At 47.0% G+C, this 21,513-nt stretch overlaps 1 protein-coding gene across 1 annotated transcript in view; it reads left to right on the forward strand.

The window, feature by feature from the left end:
* DNAJC24 (DnaJ heat shock protein family (Hsp40) member C24) overlaps positions 1-21,513 on the forward strand; it is a 52,646-nt gene that overhangs the window by 12,152 nt on the left and 18,981 nt on the right. The window contains exon 3 of the mRNA XM_066583235.1: positions 20,389-20,527. Coding sequence (XP_066439332.1) covers positions 20,389-20,527 — 139 coding nt within the window. The remainder of the gene's footprint in view (positions 1-20,388; positions 20,528-21,513) is intronic.

Consider the following 21,513-nt stretch of genomic DNA (forward strand, 5'->3'; position numbering starts at 1 on the left):
TGCGATAAACAAGGAGGCTCTATAGGGAAATATGGGCTACAAAAAAAATCGGAAATCGCTCAAATATAGATCATGCTGTGGCTTTTTTTTCTCGTGAAAACATCGCTAATGTGAAGGAACCCGTTAGAAAGCATGGTTTTCACAAACATACGAATTCTCACGCTGTCGAATCGCGGGAAAACTGCATGATTTTGTCACCCATGCGAAAGCCGCCTTAAGGCTATTACTTTGCGGACTTTTGATGGGAAGTCCATACTTCTTCCGATAGAGTGCCTAAGAGGCGCACCTAAGGAGTGCCTGGAATCGGCATTCCCAGTACTACCAAAAGTACCCTAATCACTTCTTCTCAAAAGGCTGCCACATCTGGACAGCACCAAATTAGGTGCATGAAGTCTGCCCTTTGTTCAAGACACCGTGGACAATCAACTTGTGACAACCGACCCATATGAAACAGCCAAGTTGGAGTGAGAGAGAAGTGATGAGTGAGAGAGGATGAATACAATGCCAACATCATCAGCGTTTGACTATCCCTCATACATTCTGCATGCATTGTGAAGTATTTACTATGAACCGGAGAGTCGTTTTGATATAACCGTTGTCTTCGGGGTGGCATGCCATTTTTTTTCAGTCCTATCAGGGCAACAGGAAGTGTCATCTATGTTTAACAACTCCCATATACATTAGACTATAATTGTCCAAAGTGTCTGATCTTGGGTGGACTGGATGGCTCTCATCTGGCCCAACCGATGATGTTGGGGGAAAGGAGAATCGGGCAAGTTGAATTTCAATTCTCAATCTTTTTGTCCCCACGAGGATAAGCAACTGACAGAGCTGTCTGGTTGTGGCTTTCTCCATTCTCCGCCTGTAAAACCCTTGAACGCTTTGCTGAACTGTTCGTGTACATGGGGGATTTGGGAGAAATGGCTGAGAGGTATTGCATTTGGGCACCTTAACTCCTTAGTCCCAAACAAGACAAATACTGTAAGACTCAATCACTGGCTCATTGGGGGGGCCACACATTCCATGAACATTATGGTAAAGGAGGCCGAGCCTACGGGGTCAATAGGACTTACCAAGAGTACTTACGTGTGGGATTCTTTTGATGGTTTAGTGGGTTTTTCTTTGTTAGAGCAAATTGTAGAACCCATAACATTTAAAATGACCCTCCAGTCCCAGACAAACCAAGTAATCGCAACACTTCTGACTACTACACAATTGTGCTGCACTGACCAATCAGAGCCGCGTGTAGTGCCTTGGACTACTGATGCATACTAATCCACAGTGTGCATCTAGGGTTGTCTCGTGAAGGTATGTTGGAGCATATGTACACCTTTAGAAGGATGTCTTCTGCTCAGGACACCATTTATGAGCCAGGATGGAGAGCCACTGTGGTGGATCTTGTGTGTCCATGATATATGAAAACTTTTTTTGTGTTGCCGTTAACAGAGCCTCATGTGGTGCTGAGTGTTAAGGCAGCAGAAATGCAGTCCTAAGCTCTGACTCACGACCTGAAGGTTGTGACTTCAATCATGGTTCAGGTAGCCGTCTCAAGGTTGACTCAGCCTTCCATCCTTCTGAGGTCGGTAAAATGAGTACCCAGCTCTGTGGGGATGATAAATAAATTACCTGAAAGCGCTGCGGAATAAGTTGGCGCTATACAAATAACAAGATTTATTTTTAGATTTTTTTTTTTAAATTTACATTCCAGGCAACATAGTAGTTAAAAACCTACATAAAACACCAACTTAATATTTTGTTAACTTTTTGAAAGAAATCCACAAAAAGGCTAAATATTTTCTCGAAGAGCAGCTTGGCTCGATAGAATCAACACAAGTCGCGGTGCCAGAAAATCTGCTGGTAGAATAGTCATTAATTGGGAGAAGCTCGACTCCTAGTCTGCATTAGGTGGCAGTAGTGTGTTGCATTTTACCGGGTCGTACAGTCTCCGCGTTATTTTATATTGTCCTGGATCATCTGTAATATCATTCTACACCACGAAGTCCAGCGCAATAATATTTCCGAAGTCCAGCTACTGAAATCAAAAACTCTCTGAATTCCTTTTATACATATATATATGATATTACATTTTTTTTTGGATTTGTCCTAATTTTGGCATTATATGTAAGGTTTAATGAGGCATACTGTACAATGGTAGTAGCTGGCTGATTTAAGTTGACTTTTCACAAGCCTGAGGCTCAATTGCTAAAATTCTTTTTGCAGATGCACCTTCAGCCACCGAGGTTCTTGAGGAGGTGACAGTGTACTGCTAATTGCAATTGTCACTCATTGGGTTAATTTCCTTTACGATATGTCAAAGGATAATTAGAAAGCTGCAACTATTCCGACTTCTGTGAATGGGAACTCAATGCAGTCATTTTTATATTAATTGCATTATGTCTTGCAGGTTGGTGCCAGACATAACAGAAAGTGTAGTTTGGGAATTGGGTTGGGGCCGAGGTGGGAAATGAATACATTTAAAGTGGGTTAGCACAGGAAAGTAAAGGGGATGTTTAAAGGGGTTATACCACAATTACAAGTTATTCCCTATGCACAGGACAGGGGATAACGAGCTGATCATTGGTGAGACCCCCATTGATCCTGAGAACGAGGGTCCTTCCACCCTCAGTGATGTTGCACTAAATGGAATGATGGCTGGCTGAGCATGCATGGTCGGCACTTCATTCATTTCAGTAGGGCTGATGGAAGTAGTCGGGCAGCAAGTGCTCAGGTATCTCTGGCAGTCCCATTGAAAATGAATGGAGCGGCAGCGTGCTAGTGTGACCGCCGCTTCATTCAATCTCCTCACTGTGAGAGGTGCAGTAAGCCTACAGTGAGGACAGGGGACACGGGACCTTTGTACATAGGATTGGTGGGGAACTCAGCAGGGAGACCTCCACCGATTACCAAGTTATCCTCTATCCTTTGAAGTGGTGGAGCGGTGGATATCCATTGGATAGGGGACAGCTTGTAATTTTGGTGCAACCCCATTTAAGAACAGTCCCCTTTAAAGGCCCATTTAGAAGGGATGAAGGTCGGGCAAACGATGCCCGACACTCGTCCCTGCGTACACTTGCTCCCATGCTGTTGCTCACTCACAGAGCGGCCAGCAAGTGGGCAGGGAGGCTGCAGGAGATTTCACTCCTCGCTCTCCTCCACCCCTCTCCATTGACTTAACATAGTGGCCATTCAATACTGAACGCCTGCTATTTACACTGAACGATCAGCGATCAACTCATCGTCTATTGTTTATGCAGCATAAACGATGGACGATGAGCTAAACAATGATCGTTCAGTGTAAATAGCAGGCGTTCAATATTGAACGGCCACTATGTTAAGTCAATGGAGAGGGGCGGGGAGAGCGAGGAAAGAAATCTCCTCCTGCCGCCCCGCTGTGAGCCAGCGATACTAGCTACCATGCAGCAGCACAGGAGTGAGTATGTGCGGTGGCGAGTGTCGGGCATCGCTTGCCCGACATTCGTTCCGTCTAAATGGGCGTTTAGTCCCTCTTTCTAGAGGGTCTTGAAACTGGAGATACTTCTAAAGTGGAAATCATAAGGGTAGAAGTTTCTCAGAAGTTTCTCCACATCTGGTAATGATAGCTTCTAAACAAAGACGTCATTACCCTATCAAGCAAAGCCAGATAAGATTGGCTTTGGACAGGTTTAGGCTCTGCATTGGGGTTCAGGTCAATTCCCTGTTACCTTTCATTATAGATAAATAGGTTGTCTAGCTCCCATTTGCCACTATTAAGACCACCAGTGTTATGATGACCACAGTGCTGTAAAGTATATTTAAAGGGGTATTTCCATCTCATAAGGAGATGGTATATCGCTCAGTCACACATCCGGTCCAAAATCCCTTTAAAAAAAAACACATAATGTTGCTTAATGTTGTCCGCTAAAATTCCAAGTGGCACGATGAAAATCTGACGGATCTCATTTTAGGCAGTAGGGCCCGTCGGGCGCTGTTCGTGACCGTGATTTGCTTGATCTCACAACTTTTGTGTGGTTGTTCTGTGACAAGCTGAATAATGGAAATCTTAGCACAGATGTACACGGAGCCTTCGGGCCCTTTTACACGGCATGATTACTGTGCGAATAATCGTTGGATCAAGTGGTTTGCACAATAATTGTTAGGTGTAAACAATGAGTGAACAATCAGCAAATTGGATCTTCCATAGAGATCTAAAAATCCTTGTCTGTCTGCTGCACATCTTTCCGTGTAAACAGGCGTGTTGGCGATTCACGAGATAGAAGGCAGTGGCAGAAACCCAATTATTGCTGATTATAAATGCACGACAAGTATAATGATGCATGCCAACATATGATCGCTACTTCACCGCTGCTTCGATGCTCGTTCCAATTTATCTTGCCGTGTAAGGATACCTTAGTTGTCAGGATTGGGTGGCAGTGGGGATGTCTGCTATTCCACTGGTTGCTGATGGTTTGTTCCGTCCATCTTTCATTAATAAAAATATCCACCGCTTCAACAGAACCGCTGGTTACATGGGTTTAATCAGCAGATAAGTCCGTATGTAGTCAACTGTAAGCTGTGATAATGCCACTCTATAATATACACTCATTGTCAAAAACAATCCTCCCCTAGAAGTTGTCAGATTCTAATAGAACTTTCTCTGTGATTATAACGTTGATATAAGTGATTACATATCAGAGCAAAAGGAGAATTTATTGTGGATAACTGATCACTTGTAGGAAAGCTCTAGTACCCTGTTGTACCGCATCTAGCTTGGATACAAGGTGTGATATGGGCGGGCATGGAGGCTCTAGTACCCTGTTGTAACGCCTCTAGCTTGGATACAAGATGTGATACAGGTGGGCATGGAGGCTCTAGTACCCTGTTGTAACGCCTCTAGCTTGGATACAAGATGTGATGTGTGGGCATAGAGGCTCTAGTACCCTGTTGTACCACCTCTAGCTTGGATACAAGATGTGATACAGGTGGGCATGGAGGCTCTAGTACCCTGTTGTAACGCCTCTAGCTTGGATACAAGGTGTGATATGGGCGGGCATGGAGGCTCTAGTAACCTGTTGTACCGCCTCTAGCTTGGATACAAGATGTGATACGGGCAGGCATGGAGGCTCTAGTATCCTGTTGTACCGCCTCTAGCTTGGATACAAGGTGTGATATGGGCAGGCATGGAGGCTCTAGTACCCTGTTGTACCGCCTCTAACTTGGATACAAGGTGTGATATGGGCAGGCATGGAGGCTCTAGTACCCTGTTTGGCCACCTCTAGCTTAGATGCAAGATGTGATACGGGTGCGCATGGAGTCTCTAGTACCCTGTTGTACCGCCTCTAGCTTGGATACAAGATGTGATACGGGCGGGCATGGAGGCTCTAGTACCCTGTTGTACCGCCTCTAGGTTGGGTACAAGATGTGATACGGGTTGGCATGGAGGCTCTAGTACCCTGTTGTACCGCCTCTAGCTTGGATACAAGATGTGATACGGGCAGGCATGGAGGCTCTAGTACCCTGTTGTACCGCCTCTAGGTTGGGTACAAGATGTGATACGGGCTGGCATGAAGGCTCTAGTATCCTGTTGTACTGCCTTTAGCTTGGATACAAGGTGTGATATGGGCAGGCATGGAGGCTCTAGTACCCTGTTGTACCGCCTCTAGCTTGGATACAAGATGTGATATGGGCGGGCATGGAGGCTCTAGTACCCTGTTGTACCACCTCTAGCCTGAATACAAGATCTAATACAGGCAGGCATGGAGTCTCTAGTACCCTGTTTGGCCACCTCTAGCTTAGATACAAGATGTGATACGGGTGGGCATGGAGTCTCTAGTACCCTGTTGTACCACCTCTAGCTTGCATGCAGGTATGGAGGTTCTATTACCCTGTTGTACCTCCTCTAGCTTGGATACTAGATGTGATACGGGCTGGCATGGAGGCTCTAGTACCCTGTTGTACCGCCTCTAGGTTGGGTACAAGATGTGATACGGGCTGGCATGGAGGCTCTAGTACCCTGTTGTACCGCCTCTAGGTTGGGTACAAGATGTGATACGGGCTGGCATGGAGGCTCTAGTACCCTGTTGTACCGCCTCTAGCTTGGATACAAGGTGTGATATGGGGAGGCATGGAGTCTCTAGTACCCTGTTTGGCCACCTCCAGCTTGGGTACAAGATGTAATACTGGGGGCATGGAGGCTTTAGTACCCCATTGTACTGCCTGTAGCTTGGACACAAGATGTGATACGGGCGGACATGGAGGCTCTAGTGCCCTGTTGTACGGCCTCTAGCTTGGATACAAGATGTGATACAGGTGGAAATCAAAGCATACAGGTTGTACATGGTATCCTGCAGCATATCAGTCCACATTTGCTGTGACTGAGCCTCTACAAACTTGTAGGCTTTCGAAGTTGGCATCCCAGATGGTCCTATACATGTTCTATTGGCCATAAATCTGGTGACAGGGCAGGCCACAAAAATGTAGTAATGTTGTAGAGATATTCTTGTGACCCCCCCACCTTGTGTGTGTGGCTGAGCATTATCCTGCTGGAAAATGCCTCTTGGAAGCCGCCATGAGAGGAACACATGGCTGCAGGATGTCCTGAACATAGCGCTGAAGTGCCCCTCGTACCACTACTTTGGGGGGCTGACTGTTGTATGCGATGCCCCCCACCCACCCCCCAGACCATCACACCAGCGGGGGGCAGTTTACCGCTCCACAGCAAAAACAGGAATGAGGCGCTCACCCCAAGGTCTCCAGACACAAACGCAGCCGTCATCAGTGCACAAACTAAACCTGGATTCCTTGCTGAAGACAACCCGGTTCCACCCCGTAGCGTCCAGTTTCGTAGCTCACTACACTACTGCAAATGGAGGCGATGGTGGGTGGATGTCAAGACAGTACACGTAATTTCCTTCAGCCAAGTGTCTGGAAATGGTTCGGACTGACACACGGGTGTATTGATGGTGCCACTTGTCTCTAGTTGGCAGATAACAAAACAGTTAGGGCTACTCATGCTTGTCACACGATCCTTTCTACTGGTGGTCTGTTGAAGGGGTCCTGAGCCCGGTCGTCTTCTGTGCATGCCCTCACACATCCACTGGTTCCAACACCTCCTAACAGTCAGGTCAGAACTGGCAGGCAATTTATTGATATGACCATCCAGCTTCTGGCATTCCAACAATGTGCCCCCTCTCAGACTCTTAACTGTCCGAAATCTCTTCTCTGCATCGAAGAGGCGTCTAGTGGTCAACAAGCTCTACACAAGCAGAAGAAGAGGTCACTACACACAAGGAGCTTCCAAGAGACTTTTTTTTATAGGCCATGGGTAGAGACTAGAGATGAGTGAGCGTACTCGGAAAAGCACTACTCGCTCGAGTAATTTGCTTTATCCGAGTATCGCTGTGCTCGTCCCTGAAGATTCGGGTGCCGGCACGGAGCAGGGAGCTGCAGGGGAGAGCGGGGAGGAACGGAGGGGAGATCTTTCTCTCCCTCTCTCCCGCCCGCTCTCCCCTGCTCCCCGCTGCGACTCACCTGTCAGCCGCAGCGGCACCCGAATCTTCAGGGATGAGCACAGCGATACTCGGATAAAGCAAATTACTCGAGCGAGTAGTGCTTTTACGAGTACGCTCGCTCATCTCTAGTAGAGACCCTTTTAGGGCCTCACGTAGCAAGACTGTTCATATAGTCACGACACAACTTTAATCATTTGCATATCTGCCTGAGATGTAACTCCAAAAACTGCACCATGCCTGTCTATAGTTTGGGTGTGGTATTGGATCCTGGCTTCATTGAAGTGAATGGGACTTCACCGCAATAGTACACAGAACTTCTTGACAGGTGTGATGTTTTTGGAAGAAAGGCATTATATTTTTTACTAATCCCACACAACTCCATTAAAGGGGTTGTCTCGCGCCGAAACGGGTTTTTTTTTCCCCATAGGTCCCCCGTTCGGCGCAGGACAACCCCAAGGGATGTGTTAAAAAAAAAACAAACATATTACTTACCCGAATCCCCGCTCTGCGACGTCTTCCTTCTTCTTCCTTCACCAAGATGACCGCCGGGATCTTCACCCACGATGCACCGCGGGTCCTTTCCCATGGTGCACCGTGGGCTCTGTGCAGTCCATTGCCGATTCCAGCCTCCTGATTGGCTGGAATCGGCACACGTGACGGGGCGGAGCTACGCAATGACGCGTAGAAGGGGGTGGAGCCAGAACGCCGCTCGTGCCGGACAGAGCAGAAGGGGAGAAGACCGGACTGCGCAAGCGCGTCTAAAAAAGCAAGAAGACATCAGAATTAGACGGATCCGTGGAGACGGGGACGCTAGCAACGGAGCAGGTAAGTGAATAACTTCTGTATGGCTCATATTTAATGCACAATGTACATTACAAAGTGTATTAATATGGCCATACAGAAGTGTATAGACCCACTTGCTGCCGCGAGACAACCCCTTTAACTCCCGCAAGGAGTTGTGGACTTTGCTGCAGGAAAATCACCAGATTGTGGTACAGATTTGCACCAGTAGCACTTGGAATTAAGCCAAAGGTCATCAGCATGGAGAGTCGGAAGCAGGAGTCGAACAACAAATACCAGGTGAACAATCCAAAGATCAAGGCAAGAGCAGATCCAGAAACAAGACCAAGGTCTGTGTCAATAGTGAAGATCAGTGATAAGTGCACAGAAAGAGGAGCCATTCAAGATGAGAACCTTAAACAGTGGGCAAGGCAGGATTCCTTTTTAAGTCATCTTTGGGCAGACAAAGAAGGAGATCTGCAGCAAAAGAAGGGAGCAGAAGCAGCAAAGGAGGAAGTGTCCGGTTGCCTAGAGTCATGGACGCTTTCTGGCACTGGAACTGGGTGAAATGAGTAACCAGCAGCCTGATAGGATCTGAATTGCTTTGATCAAGGTGGATATTTCTTTTTTGCGTCAGAAATAGGATCTAGAAGTACAGGGTGATCTCAATTAAAATATCCCTACTAAGATATGCCTTGAGAGACATCTACTGGATATAATGGAACCAAACTTGGTAATGCTACTATCCAGGACATGTGGAAGTGATCCATGTGAAAAACAAAAATCAGCATTGTTGATGTCTAACTGCACATGCACTGCTTGTCCCTTCCAGATTCTCCATGGACCTCTGAACAACAGCTGCCGCAACATCTTCTCTTTGGTAGTCAGACCTGGAAGAGGATGGAAACCAAACTTCCTGTTTGTTTGAATTTCGCCACCATCCTTCTCAGTGCACTTGGTGTCATTGGGCCACTTTGCATTTGAAGAATCTTGCTGAAATTCTCTTAGCCCTCTTGATGGATCGCTTCCACATGTCCTGAATAGTATTCTTACCAAGATTGGTTTATTGACGTCCAGTAGATGTAACATAGTATTTTAAGCTGAAAAAAGACTCCTCTTATTTTTTCTGTAAAGTATGAATGGTTCTCTCTGGACCTGTCGGAATATGAATACATTAATTAGGATCGCCCTGTAGAATCTATCTTTGTAACTCCAATGTAGGCTGTAGACGTTCATCTTGAACCATGTTTGGCATGTGGTCATCCATGTTTGTGAATGTGTAGTGGTCAACGCTGGTCCTTCAGCACAGTAGCCATTTGGACAGCCGTAGGGGCCAAATCATGAGTTCTGCATGTTATCAGACCTAGTACCGTAAAAGACCCATTTACATGCAACAATTATCACTCAAAATTCGTTGAGCGATAATTGTTGGGATATGAGTAACTATTTAACCATGGCATATAACTATGGCATATGAGTGGTAAACGTTGCGTGTAAACAGAGCCATCGTACACTCTTTGGCTGAATGGTGATTTTAAGGTGAGCTTAAAATCCCTCATTCAGCTGGAGAGAGATAACACAGACCTCACCCTGTGTTCTCAGCGGATGCCGGAGATTACATTGTATTCTGCTGACAACCCATGCGAGAACAATGGAGTTGTGTACAGAGGTCAGACCACATGCTGGGCTCTGCAAACAGCTCCTGGAAGCCCTTTTACACACAAATGAAGCTGATAAAGTGTTAATGGACATTAGTGTCCATTAACACTTTCTATAAAATGATCGCTAAAACTGTCAATCTTTCAATCGTTTGAAAGATTGTCTTCGTGTGTAAATGGGCCTTTAGTTGTACCACACAGTACTTTCACCTCAGAGCATAGCATTGGGTCAAAAACATTGTTCTGCCGTAGTCCGTGTTGTTTTTTTTTTTCAGTTTGTTAATCATTGATCTAACTTCGCTTTCTTTACCTACAATTTGGCTCCTTTGTCCTGTTGTCACCATATTATTACACGTCATACGTGAAAAGGAAAATTATTTTGCTGGTGATATTATTATGAGGACAAAGACTGACTCCGGTTGGTGAAGGGGACTCCGCGGTGAGGGCTCATGGAAACCGCTTTTCATCGGTTGAATTGGTTGCATGAGTAAATTACATACATATCCATCATTGTGAGGGGACCTTACTATATAAAACACTTTTATTGTAGTTATTGCAATTTTAATTACATAGCAACAACATATTATATATGAGCCGGAAAGGTGATTCTGAAATATATATATTATAATGTACCACATATTAAAGGCGACGTAATATATGATGAAATATTGGGGAACCAGTGCAAACTGAAAGTGATAATGTAATCTGCAGTGTAAGGCCAGGGAGTCTGTGACTATTGGGTTGACTCCTAGTACAATGGACTGAATATTCACAGTTGCAACACCCTAGGTGACCTAAAAAAAAACCCAAATTACATATTTTTTGTATTATATGGGAAATGCCGTATGACACCATCTTCATCCATGTAATGCAGAGGCGTCAAACTAATTTTCACCGGGGACCACATCAGCCTTATGGCTGCCTTCAAAGGGCCGATTGTAAATGTAAGACTGCATGGTAAGGCTTGTTCACACGAGCATATTTACACAGCGTAATAAGCGCACAATTCTTGCGTGCGTATTACACACTGAATGGAAGCCATTGATTTCAATCGGTTTGTTCAGCTGAGTGAATATTGTCAGGCGATGAACGATCACATGAAAACATACGTGGCATGCGCTATTTTAGTGTATATTACGCACCGCAATAAGCCATTGCATTGAATTGGCAGGTGCATATACACAGAGATTATAAAACCTGCGTATTCGCTGCATATTTGTGCCCCCATTTCAGTGGGCCCGTCTGCGTTATTTTTTGCGTGCGCAAATACGCAATGTATTTGGGCACACAAAAACACATCGAAGCTGCTGAAAAACGCGTCTGTAAGCAATTTTCAGTTGTGCAAATACACTGTATATTTGAGCGACTGAAATGTGCTTACACCCATTTGAACACCCTAAATAGTAAAGGGGTCCTCCATAGTGGCTCCAGTAGTAAGTATCCCTTATATTGGTGGCCCCGTTAGTAATAGTGCCCCCATAGTGGCTCCAGTAGTAATATTTTCCCCTATAGTGGCCCAGTAGTAATAGTAAGCCCAGTAGTAAGTATCCCTTATATCGGTGGCCCCAATAGTAATAGTGCCCCCATAGGAGTTCCAGTAGTAATAGTGCCCCCATAAGGGTTCCAGTAGTAATAGTGCCCCCATAGGGCTTCCAGTAGTAATAGTGCCCCCCATAGGGCTTCCAGTAGTAATAGTGCCCCCCATAAGAGCTTCCAGTAGTAATAGTGCCCCCCATAAGAGCTTCCAGTAGTAATAGTGCCCCCCATAAGAGCTTCCAGTAGTAATAGTGCCCCCCATAAGAGCTTCCAGTAGTAATAGTGCCCCCCATAAGAGCTTCCAGTAGTAATAGTGCCCCCCATAAGAGCTTCCAGTAGTAATAGTGCCCCCCATAAGAGCTTCCAGTAGTAATAGTGCCCCCCATAAGAGCTTCCAGTAGTAATAGTGCCCCCCCATAAGAGCTTCCAGTAGTAATAGTGCCCCCCATAAGTGCTTCCAGTAGTAATAGTGCCCCCCATAAGGGCTTCCAGTAGTAATAGTGCCCCCCATAAGGGCTTCCAGTAGTAATAGTGCCCCCATAAGAGCTTCCAGTAGTAATAGTGCCCCCCATAAGAGCTTCCAGTAGTAATAGTGCCCCCCATAAGGGCTTCCAGTAGTAATAGTGCCCCCATAAGGGGTTCCAGTAGTAATAGTGCCCCCATAAGGGTTCCAGTAGTAATAGTGCCCACATAGGGGCTCCAATAGTAATATTTTCCTTATATTGGCCCCAGTAGTAATAGCGAACTCCCTATTGGCCTCGGACGGGCAGCATCCCTGCTAGGTGAGTGGAATACCCGCCTGCAGGTCCGGTGGCGGCAGGGCAGCTTGTGACTGCTGACCTCTCCCCTCGGAGTCTGCTCTGCATACAGGTCTGTGCACACAGACGCGAGGGAGAGAGGTCACCAGTCCGATTGCAGTGCTGCTGGACTAGACCTGCAGACTGGGTGAGTAGAATGCTGCATGCCTGGCAGGCCACATGAAGTGAGGTGGTGGGCCAGATTCATCCCATGTGCCTTTTGTTTGACATGTGTGATGCAATACATTGACATGACTTGTCCACCAGAATGGGTCCACATAGAGAGATGGACCACCACCACCCACCCACATATTGCCTAATGGGAATGAAAACCCCTCAAAACAAGTTTTTTGAGTGAAAAATGTTATCGCCATTGTTGTACACCTTTACCCTAAAAGTCAAGCTTGGCTAGTATTTGATTGAGGTTCCATGAATCTGGCTCTGTACAAGGATACCATTGGATACCATTCAGTTAGAGCAGAAAAACCTTCTTCAAAGCCTGCTTTTGGAAAGGCTTTCCTGGCCTAATAGGATGGAATCTAATCCCATCCATGGCACTAAATCTACAACTTCGATAACAGGGCTGTAGTATGGCTATGTGCACTAAGACTGCTATTAAAGGGGTTGTTCAGGAGTTCAACAAAATGGCTGCCGTCCATACAGCTTGTGAAAACCCATCGGAAGAGAAGAGTGCATCTCTAGACCAGAGGTGAAAGGGTATGGGCCTATGGGTGGGGAAAGGAGCCTAACTCCACACGGTTTGGTCCTTTTAGGTGGACTGGAACAGACAGAGTGATGTTGGGTTCTGTCCCGCCCCTTTTTGGGCGAGAGATGCGTTCTTCCATCTTCGACAGGTTTCCATGGCTTGCTCAGATGACGGCTATTTTGTTGAATTTCTGGACAACCTCTTTAAAGTGTCCCTCCAATATTGCCTGATCTCACATGGGCCGGGGAGAGATTTAACTGTGCACTGGGTTGTACGATCGCCAAAGCAACAGTACGATGCCCTCCTGGTATCATGTATCGGTCCTCTTCGGATTAATAGGACCCATGCGCAATACTAGCTGGGTGTTGTACTGCGCTATCTGTAGCGGTTTACCCAGTGTGCTGTGGCGTTTCTTGGCTAAGGGCACATTCACACAGGCGCATTTTCCATCCGTATTACGACTTTATTTTTTACGGAGGAAATACGGACAGCCTAAACCTCCTTGAGGTTGTTTCTTCACTTCCAATGTCAAGAGCGTGAAAAAAGCAGTGAATATGGGTGCAAACGTGCATAAAAAAAACGAACCCCAGAAACAGCTGTCTGTATATGGATTCTGGCTTGGTTTTCAATTTCCAGTCGTTGTTCTAAAGACCGGCAAAAAGGGTTTGACATTGATTTGCAGGAATGGTGCCATCCAATAGGTGGCGCTGCTGAGGTTTTGTTCCATTTTCCTAATTAAAAAAAAAACAAAAAAACATGCACACCAAAACCACATTAAATACGCATGCAGTAAAAACGGTGCAATGTTCATTCACTAAAATTGCATATGCCGGTGTCAATTTGCCTCACATTGGATGAACACTATATACCTGTCTCCAATTAACAAAAGGGTTCGTCCGTCTTGTGTATTACCGTAGTTACGGTCCACCGGATCTTGATTTATATGATCTCTATATATACATTCTCGTTCCAATAATGCTCGCTTCCGTGCTGTTACACAACAGCGAGTATCGTTGGTATTGGTCACAGTGCTGTCGGCATGGAGGCGGAGCGGGGAGTGTTTTTTTTTCCCTGCCCACCTGCATTCACAGTAAGTAGACAGTCGTTCAAAAGTAGATGTGGCCATTCTGATCATTCTAATTCTTTGCATGGGTTTCGGCTTTGACAGGGTTTTCTATTAGAAGGGTCCCCTGATAAGTGGATAAGTGGATCACAGGGTGCCATGCTGGCACCTTCAACAATCAGTTGTAATCTGTGGGGCAGCAAGTTTTCGGTTTCCCTGCAGTGCCTCCGCAGGGAAAATGAAGCATTACATGTTTCCCTTCATATGAATACGCTGTATGTAGTTGGGACAGATACTTCAGACTCTGTAGCACTCTGGCCATGGCCATTTTTGCTATCTATAAGGGGTTAGGAGAAGTTGGGGGGGCCCAAGATTAACTTTAGCACCCGGGCCCATAAGCCTTTAGCTATGCCCCTGCTACATACCAGCACAAAATCATCCTGTCTAAACTGAGGTTTATAGTTATGGAAATGGTTCATCAGATCTTACATACCGTAGTATTTTGTAAAATTGCTTCATACATGGTCAGCCTGAAGTGGAGTCCTATAGGGAAATGGCTAGCAAGGAAATCATGAACACAGACCACTTTGCATTTTAAATAAGCGTTCCCCGTAACAAGTGAAGCCCCGTTATTCCATACGGTGTCTTTATTTCATTCCATCATTTGTAATCTAGCCGTATAACGAATGTAAAGGCTTTAGCGTCCCTTGGTTCTGCTGAGGGGCTAATCTGCAACTACAAGGCCAGACCGAGCAGGGCAGTGGAGATCTACATGAAGATCAATTAATAGACAAGAAACCTTGAAAGCGGTGACAGAACATGCTACCTAATTAGCAGCCAATGAACCATGTCGGCCACAAAGGAAAGCTCCATAGCTCCAGGCTATCTGCTCCTACAAGACCTCTTTACATAACAGTAGGATGTAAATCGTTCAGTCAGAAAGCTGAGACATATCTGGAGGTATTGGGACAAGAGCCTGGAGAGCAACAAGTTGTGGAGCCCCGGAACCTGTTGTCAGGACGCTAAGTGTTTTTATCCTGACACGAAGAGGTACGAGTTCCACTTAATCAGTTATTGGCAGATTCTCTGATGTCTGTAAAGGTTCTCAGTAGGCAAGAAATACTCAGATTACGGTGCATTATAAAAATAATATTTAATATAATAATATTAAAAGGGGTATTACGAGAAAAAAAACAAAAAAAATCTGTTGAATTGCAATGATACAGTATTTTAGCGCGGATTCCACGTGGACAACCTCTATTTAAGTCAATGGATGCGTGTGTCCTGCAGTTCATACGCGTATGAGAGTCGGAATCGCTCGGAACTAGCCAGAATACATACAAAAGCCTAAGAGAGAATCTGAATGCGAAATCCGACAAATTCGTGTAAGCCCGGCCTAATGGTATTGCACTGTGACCTAACATGACTACAACATGCCAGACACAGAAAATCTAATTTGATTTTTCTCTCTCGCTCTCTTGCTCTCTCTTTTCTCTCTCGCTCTCTTTTCTCTCTCGCTCTCTTTTTTCTCTCTCGCTCTCTCTTTTCTCTCTCGCTCTCTCTTTTCTCTCTCGCTCTCTCTTTTCTCTCTCGCTCTCTCTTTTCTCTCTCGCTCTCTCTTTTCTCGCTCTCTTTTCTCTCTCGCTCTCTCGTTTCTCTCACGCGCTCTCTTTTTTCTCTCGAGCTCTCTCTTTTCTCTCTCGCGCTCCCTCTTTTCTCTCTCGCGCTCCCTCTTTTCTCGCGCGCGCTCCCTCTTTTCCCACACGCGCTCCCTCTTTTCTCTTGTGCGCGCTCCCTTTTCTCTTGCGCGCGCTCCCTCTTTTCTCTTGCGCGCGCTCCCTCTTTTCTCTTGCACGCGCTCCCTCTTTTTCTCTTGCGCGCTCCCTCTTTTTCTCTTGCGCGCGCTCCCTCTTTTTCTCTCGCGCGCTCCCTCTTTTTCTCTCGCGCGCTCCCTCTTTTTCTCTCGCGCGCGCTCCCTCTTTTCTCGCGCGCGCGCTCCCTCTTTTCTCTCGCGGGCGCTTCCTCTTCTCTCTCGCGCGCGCTCCCTCTTTTCTCTCGTGCACGCTCCCTCTTTTCTCTCGCGCGCGCTCCCTCTTTTCTCTCGTGCGCGCTCCCTCTTTTCTCTCGTGCACGCTCCCTCTTTTCTCTCGCGCGCGCTCCCTCTTTTCCTCTTGCGCGCTCCCTCTTTTTTTCTCTCGCGCGCTCCCTCTTTTCCTCTCGCGCGCTCCCTCTTTTTCTCTCGCGCGCTTCCTCTTTTTCTCTCGCGCGCTCCCTCTTTTTCTCTCGCGCGCTCCCGCTTTTTCTCTCTCGCGCTCCCTCTTTTCTCTCTCGCGCTCCCTCTTTTCTCGCGCGCGCTCCCTCTTTTCCCACACGCGCTCCCTCTTTTCTCTTGTGCGCGCTCCCTTTTCTCTTGCGCGCGCTCCCTCTTTTCTCTTGCGCGCGCTCCCTCTTTTCTCTTGCACGCGCTCCCTCTTTTTCTCTTGCGCGCTCCCTCTTTTTCTCTTGCGCGCGCTCCCTCTTTTTCTCTCGCGCGCTCCCTCTTTTTCTCTCGCGCGCTCCCTCTTTTTCTCTCGCGCGCGCTCCCTCTTTTCTCTCGCGCGCGCTCCCTCTTTTCTCTCGCGGGCGCTTCCTCTTCTCTCTCGCGCGCGCTCCCTCTTTTCTCTCGTGCACGCTCCCTCTTTTCTCTCGCGCGCGCTCCCTCTTTTCTCTCGTGCGCGCTCCCTCTTTTCTCTCGTGCACGCTCCCTCTTTTCTCTCGCGCGCGCTCCCTCTTTTCCTCTTGCGCGCTCCCTCTTTTTTTCTCTCGCGCGCTCCCTCTTTTCCTCTCGCGCGCTCCCTCTTTTTCTCTCGCGCGCTTCCTCTTTTTCTCTCGCGCGCTCCCTCTTTTTCTCTCGCGCGCTCCCGCTTTTTCTCTCGCGCGCTCCCTCTTTTCTCTGTTGCGCGCGCCCTCTTTTCTCTGTCGCGCGCGCCCTCTTTTCTCTGTCGCGCGCTCCCTCTTTTCTCTGTCGCGCACTCCCTCTTTTCTCTGTTGCGCGCTCCCTCTTTTCTCTGTCGCGCGCTCCCTCTTTTCTCTCGTGCGCGCTTCCTTTTTTCTCTCGTGCTCTCTCTTGCGTGCTCTCTTTTCTCTCTCGCGCTCTCTCTTTTCTCTCTCGCGCTCTCTCTTTTCTCTCTCTCCCTCCTGCTCACTCCTGCAAGACAGCGCTCACCCCCACCGGCACCTGAATCTTTGCGGACGAGCAGGCAGGTACTCGGTAAGGGCGATACTCACTCGAATATCTGTCCTTACTGAGTACGCTCCCTCATCTCTAGTCGCGAGTCATATGTAAAGAAAACTGGCGCTACTTGTGAAGACTCCCCCACATAAGGAATACACTGATGGGTTATATTCTGCCCACCTGCGTTAAGGTGCCCTTACACGTAAGGATCATCGTTCAAACAAGTGAAAGTGATCGGTAATCGTTCCATCTAAATGCGAGTCAATGACCGAACACCGAATGATTGTCATTCACTTTTCATTCATCGTTCATTTTCTGTGGGCATAAAAACCATCGTTGGCTCGTTCGCTTTAATCAGCGCTCATCCAGGTAAGGATGCGTGTTGGGGATTTTAATAGAAGTTTAATAGGGTTTTATGGTTTCGAATGGCCATTTTCAAGCATCCTACCAAGGCGCCCGACAATCGTCCCGTGTAAAAGGGTCCCGTTAGACAAGCCGATTAGTCGTTTGAATGAGCGAATGACGTCCTGGTTGGCTCGTTCGCTCTCGTGCGGTCTGTTTATACAGGCAGATTCATCGTTGGCTTGTTTAGAATCGTTTCAGATTCGCTGTCTAAGTGACTGAGAACGACTTAACGAGCCAAGGATGATTTCTATGCCTGCATATAAAGAAAGACGAGCGAAAAGCGATTATCATTCGGTCATTGGCTCGTGTTTAGGCTGAATGCACACGGTGCCTGGCCGGAGACCCCTGCGGACCCCTGGGTACCTGTCCGCAGTGGTGTTCATCTGTATTTGCGGATGTGCTGGCCAGCGCATTCATAGAACAGATTACGCCGCACCGACACTAGGATATGACGTGGACTCCACAGCCTGTCCACAGCTGTCACTGCAGGCGGGCCGCGGATCAGAAGGCTTCCATTGACTTCGATGGAAGCTGTCCATTTTGAAATCGTGCTAAAATAGGACATGTGATATTTTTTTTTCCCCTCCGCAAGTGGAAAATCGCTATTGATTTCCGCTCATGGACATGGACAAACGTTTTTGCATTATCGGATTCCGCAATGCAAGTACGCCCGTGTGCATTGGGCCTTAGACTGCACGATTATCGTTCACTTTCATTCGTTTGAACAATAATCATCCTGTCTAAAAGCACGCCTGGGCTAGAGGGTTTGATTAGAGTCCCTTTAATTGCGTGCATAGTGGTAAAGTTCAAGGATTCAAATAAGGTAACATTTCCCACCAAAATAAGTGGTTTTCACCTTTAAAAGGATTGTACAGATTAAAAAAAATAAAAAACAAAACATGGCTGCTTCCAGAAACTGCACCACACATGCCTATGGGTTGTGTCTGGCATTGCAACTAAGCTCAATTGAAGTGAATGGAGCTGAGCTGCAATACCATAGATAACCTGTGGACAGATGTGGCACTGTGTCTGGGGGAAAAAAATGTCCATGCTTTCTAATTCTTTGCAACCCATTTGATAAAAAAAAAAATAATAATTCTGTGTGTATATAAGAGAATAGTGTCCACCTCCTAAAGGCCTCCATCATTGTACAGAGTGACTAAAAAGATAGAATCATGATCATCCAATCAAGTGATAGCGGAGTTGCAGCATGTACTGTAGTCGGGCTTTGAAGGGTAGTCTGGCTGTGGGACAAGTAGAAAAGTAGGGTGGATCGACTTCTAGAAGAGTTTTTCTATCAGTGTATGGGACAAACTTAAAGGGGTTGTCCCGCGAAAGCAAGTGGGGTTATACACTTCTGTATGGCCATATTAATGCACTTTGTAATGTACATTGTGCATTAATTATGAGCCATACAGAAGTTATCAGAAGTTATTCACTTACCTGTTCCGTTGCTGGCGTCCTCGTCTCCATGGTGCCATGTAATTTTCAGCGTCTAATCGCCAGATTAGACGCGCTTGCGCAGTCCGGTCTTCTTCTTTTCTGAATGGGGTCGCTCGTGCCGGAGAGGTAGCTCCTGGTAGCTCCGCCCCGTGCCGATTCCAGCCAATCAGGAGGCTGGAATCGGCAATGGACCGCACAGAAGCCCTGCGGTCCACCGAGGGAGAAGATCCCGGCGGCCATCTTCAACCGGTAAGTAAGAAGTCACCGGAGCGCGGGGATTCAGGTAAGCGCTGTGCGTTGTTTTTTTTAAGTCCCTGCATCGGGTTTGTCTCGCGCCGAACGGGGGCGCTGTTGAAAAAAAAAAAAACCCGTTTCGGCGCGGGACAACCCCTTTAAGGGGCTACCTGCCCACTGCGCGCCAACCGTATCAACGGGGCGATAGTTACGCTTAATGAAGAGAAGATACATGGCACGACACTTTATTAATAAAGATAATAAGGATATTGCAAGGATATTGCAACGAGGGAATTACCCGGTTCTTCTTGATTGATTTTTGTTAAAAACAGCAAGCCATAACACGTTTCGGGGACGCAGACCCTTCTTCAGATACGGCTGTCAAGTGCAGGAGATCTGGACGACGGGATTTTTTTAGTACACTGTGAAGATTTTTTATTTTTTTTTAAGTATTACTGCAAACATGCTAAAATAGTAAAAGCAGCGGTACTCGCCGATCCTCAACCCCGACAATTCCGCACTGCAGCTCCCGCAGTCCTCCCGATGTTTGTTTAGGGAGGGCTACCACCAGCCCATTGGAAGCTACAGTGGTGATGTGCTATTCTCCTGGTGTTATGGCTCCCAGTATCTGAGCAGTAATGCCAGGAGAATGGCATGTGACAGTTGCAGCCTCTGATTGGCTCTGGTGGTCAGGTGGTAGTCTTTCCTAAACAAACATCGGGATCACCGCGGGAGCTGCAGCGCTGGTTGAGTTCTGGTGAGTACCGCAGCTGTTATTATTTTAAGGCATTTCTCCCACAGCCAGACTACCCCTTTAAGGCGTAAGGTCAGTCTACACCGAGATTTTAGGTGTGTTGGGGCCACAGACAGAATTCTTAACTCCTCGCGAGAGTGATGCTAATCTGGGCCCCTGCTATTAGTATGAGCTGTACTTGAGTGGCTTCGGAGGATGAACCCAATACCTGATTGTTGGTGTACGTGTGGCGTAAGTTGGGGCGGACTGTAAAAAAAAAAAAATGAAAAAAATGTAATATCTCCATCCTTTTTTGTGTTTTCCGCGGACAGTACCATCCAGACAAACGGCACGGGGATATCTCATCCGAACGAGACGCAGAGGGTGCACAAAAGTTCATTGAAATCAGCCGGGCATGGACAATACTGGGGAACGAGGAGACGAAGCATGCCTACGACCTGCAGCGGCGTGGTAAGTTCTCACCAGCCCCGTCCCGGATCTTGGCAGCGATGAGCTTACACCTCCTGTGTGTTGATAAGCTCGGCCATTTCTATTTCGAGCCATTTGCGCTTCGCTTTATAAATAATAGACGGCAGACAAGAGCTGAAGTTCGTTTTTTTTTTTCTGCTTTTGACAGAGAATTGGACTATTTTAGACCGGTGCGTTTAAAATTACATAGTGGAGGGTCTGTTTTCTGTAGGCCTTTGGGGAAATTGCTAGCATTGAATGACTCATCTGTGTTAACTGCATCTCTGCAATCTCCACTGACAAGTTGGGTTCATATGTTACGCCCCAAAGCAATAGCGGACCGTGCAGCCTCAGGTTTACGTTCCTGTCTGCCGAGCGCAGTGTGTTCTGGACCTTGGGTCTTAACAAGCATTTAAAGAAGACCATGTGCTACTGCAGAATATTAAAGGGGCTGGCCCGTTACAAATAAGAGACTAATGGATTAAAACAATTAAATAGTCAGTACTTACCTGACCTGGTGATCAAGTACTGCAGACCGGCGATTCTCCTGGTTTTGTGTTGACAGCGGAAGTCAGGTGACCGCTGGCTGTCAGTCAGAGGTCGCAGCGTCACTGCTCGGAACTCCTGGCATCATGGAGCCCAGGATGTGAGCACTGATTCTAGGAGAATGGGTAGAGAGACTGTGGCCTTTGATTGGCAGGCAAAGGTCACCTGATTTCTGCTGTCAGCCGAGAAGAAGCACGGTGCTGCAGCGCTGGATCGACGAGGACAGGTAAGAACTGTTTATTTTATTGGTTTTAACCCATTTGGCTCTAACTTTATAAACAGAATTGTTTCAGGACAGGCCCTGTAACCCCTTAACCACCAGGGGTCATATATTTATGTCCTGGGTCTGTGAGGTTTATATGGAGCGGGATCGCGAGGTCTAACATTTGTGCGCCCGTTCAGACGGCATGGGCCCAGGTGCATATACGCCGAGGCCGCCATGC

The sequence above is a fragment of the Eleutherodactylus coqui genome, chromosome 11, assembly GCF_035609145.1.
Source record: "Eleutherodactylus coqui strain aEleCoq1 chromosome 11, aEleCoq1.hap1, whole genome shotgun sequence".
Lineage (NCBI taxonomy): Eukaryota > Metazoa > Chordata > Amphibia > Anura > Eleutherodactylidae > Eleutherodactylus > Eleutherodactylus coqui.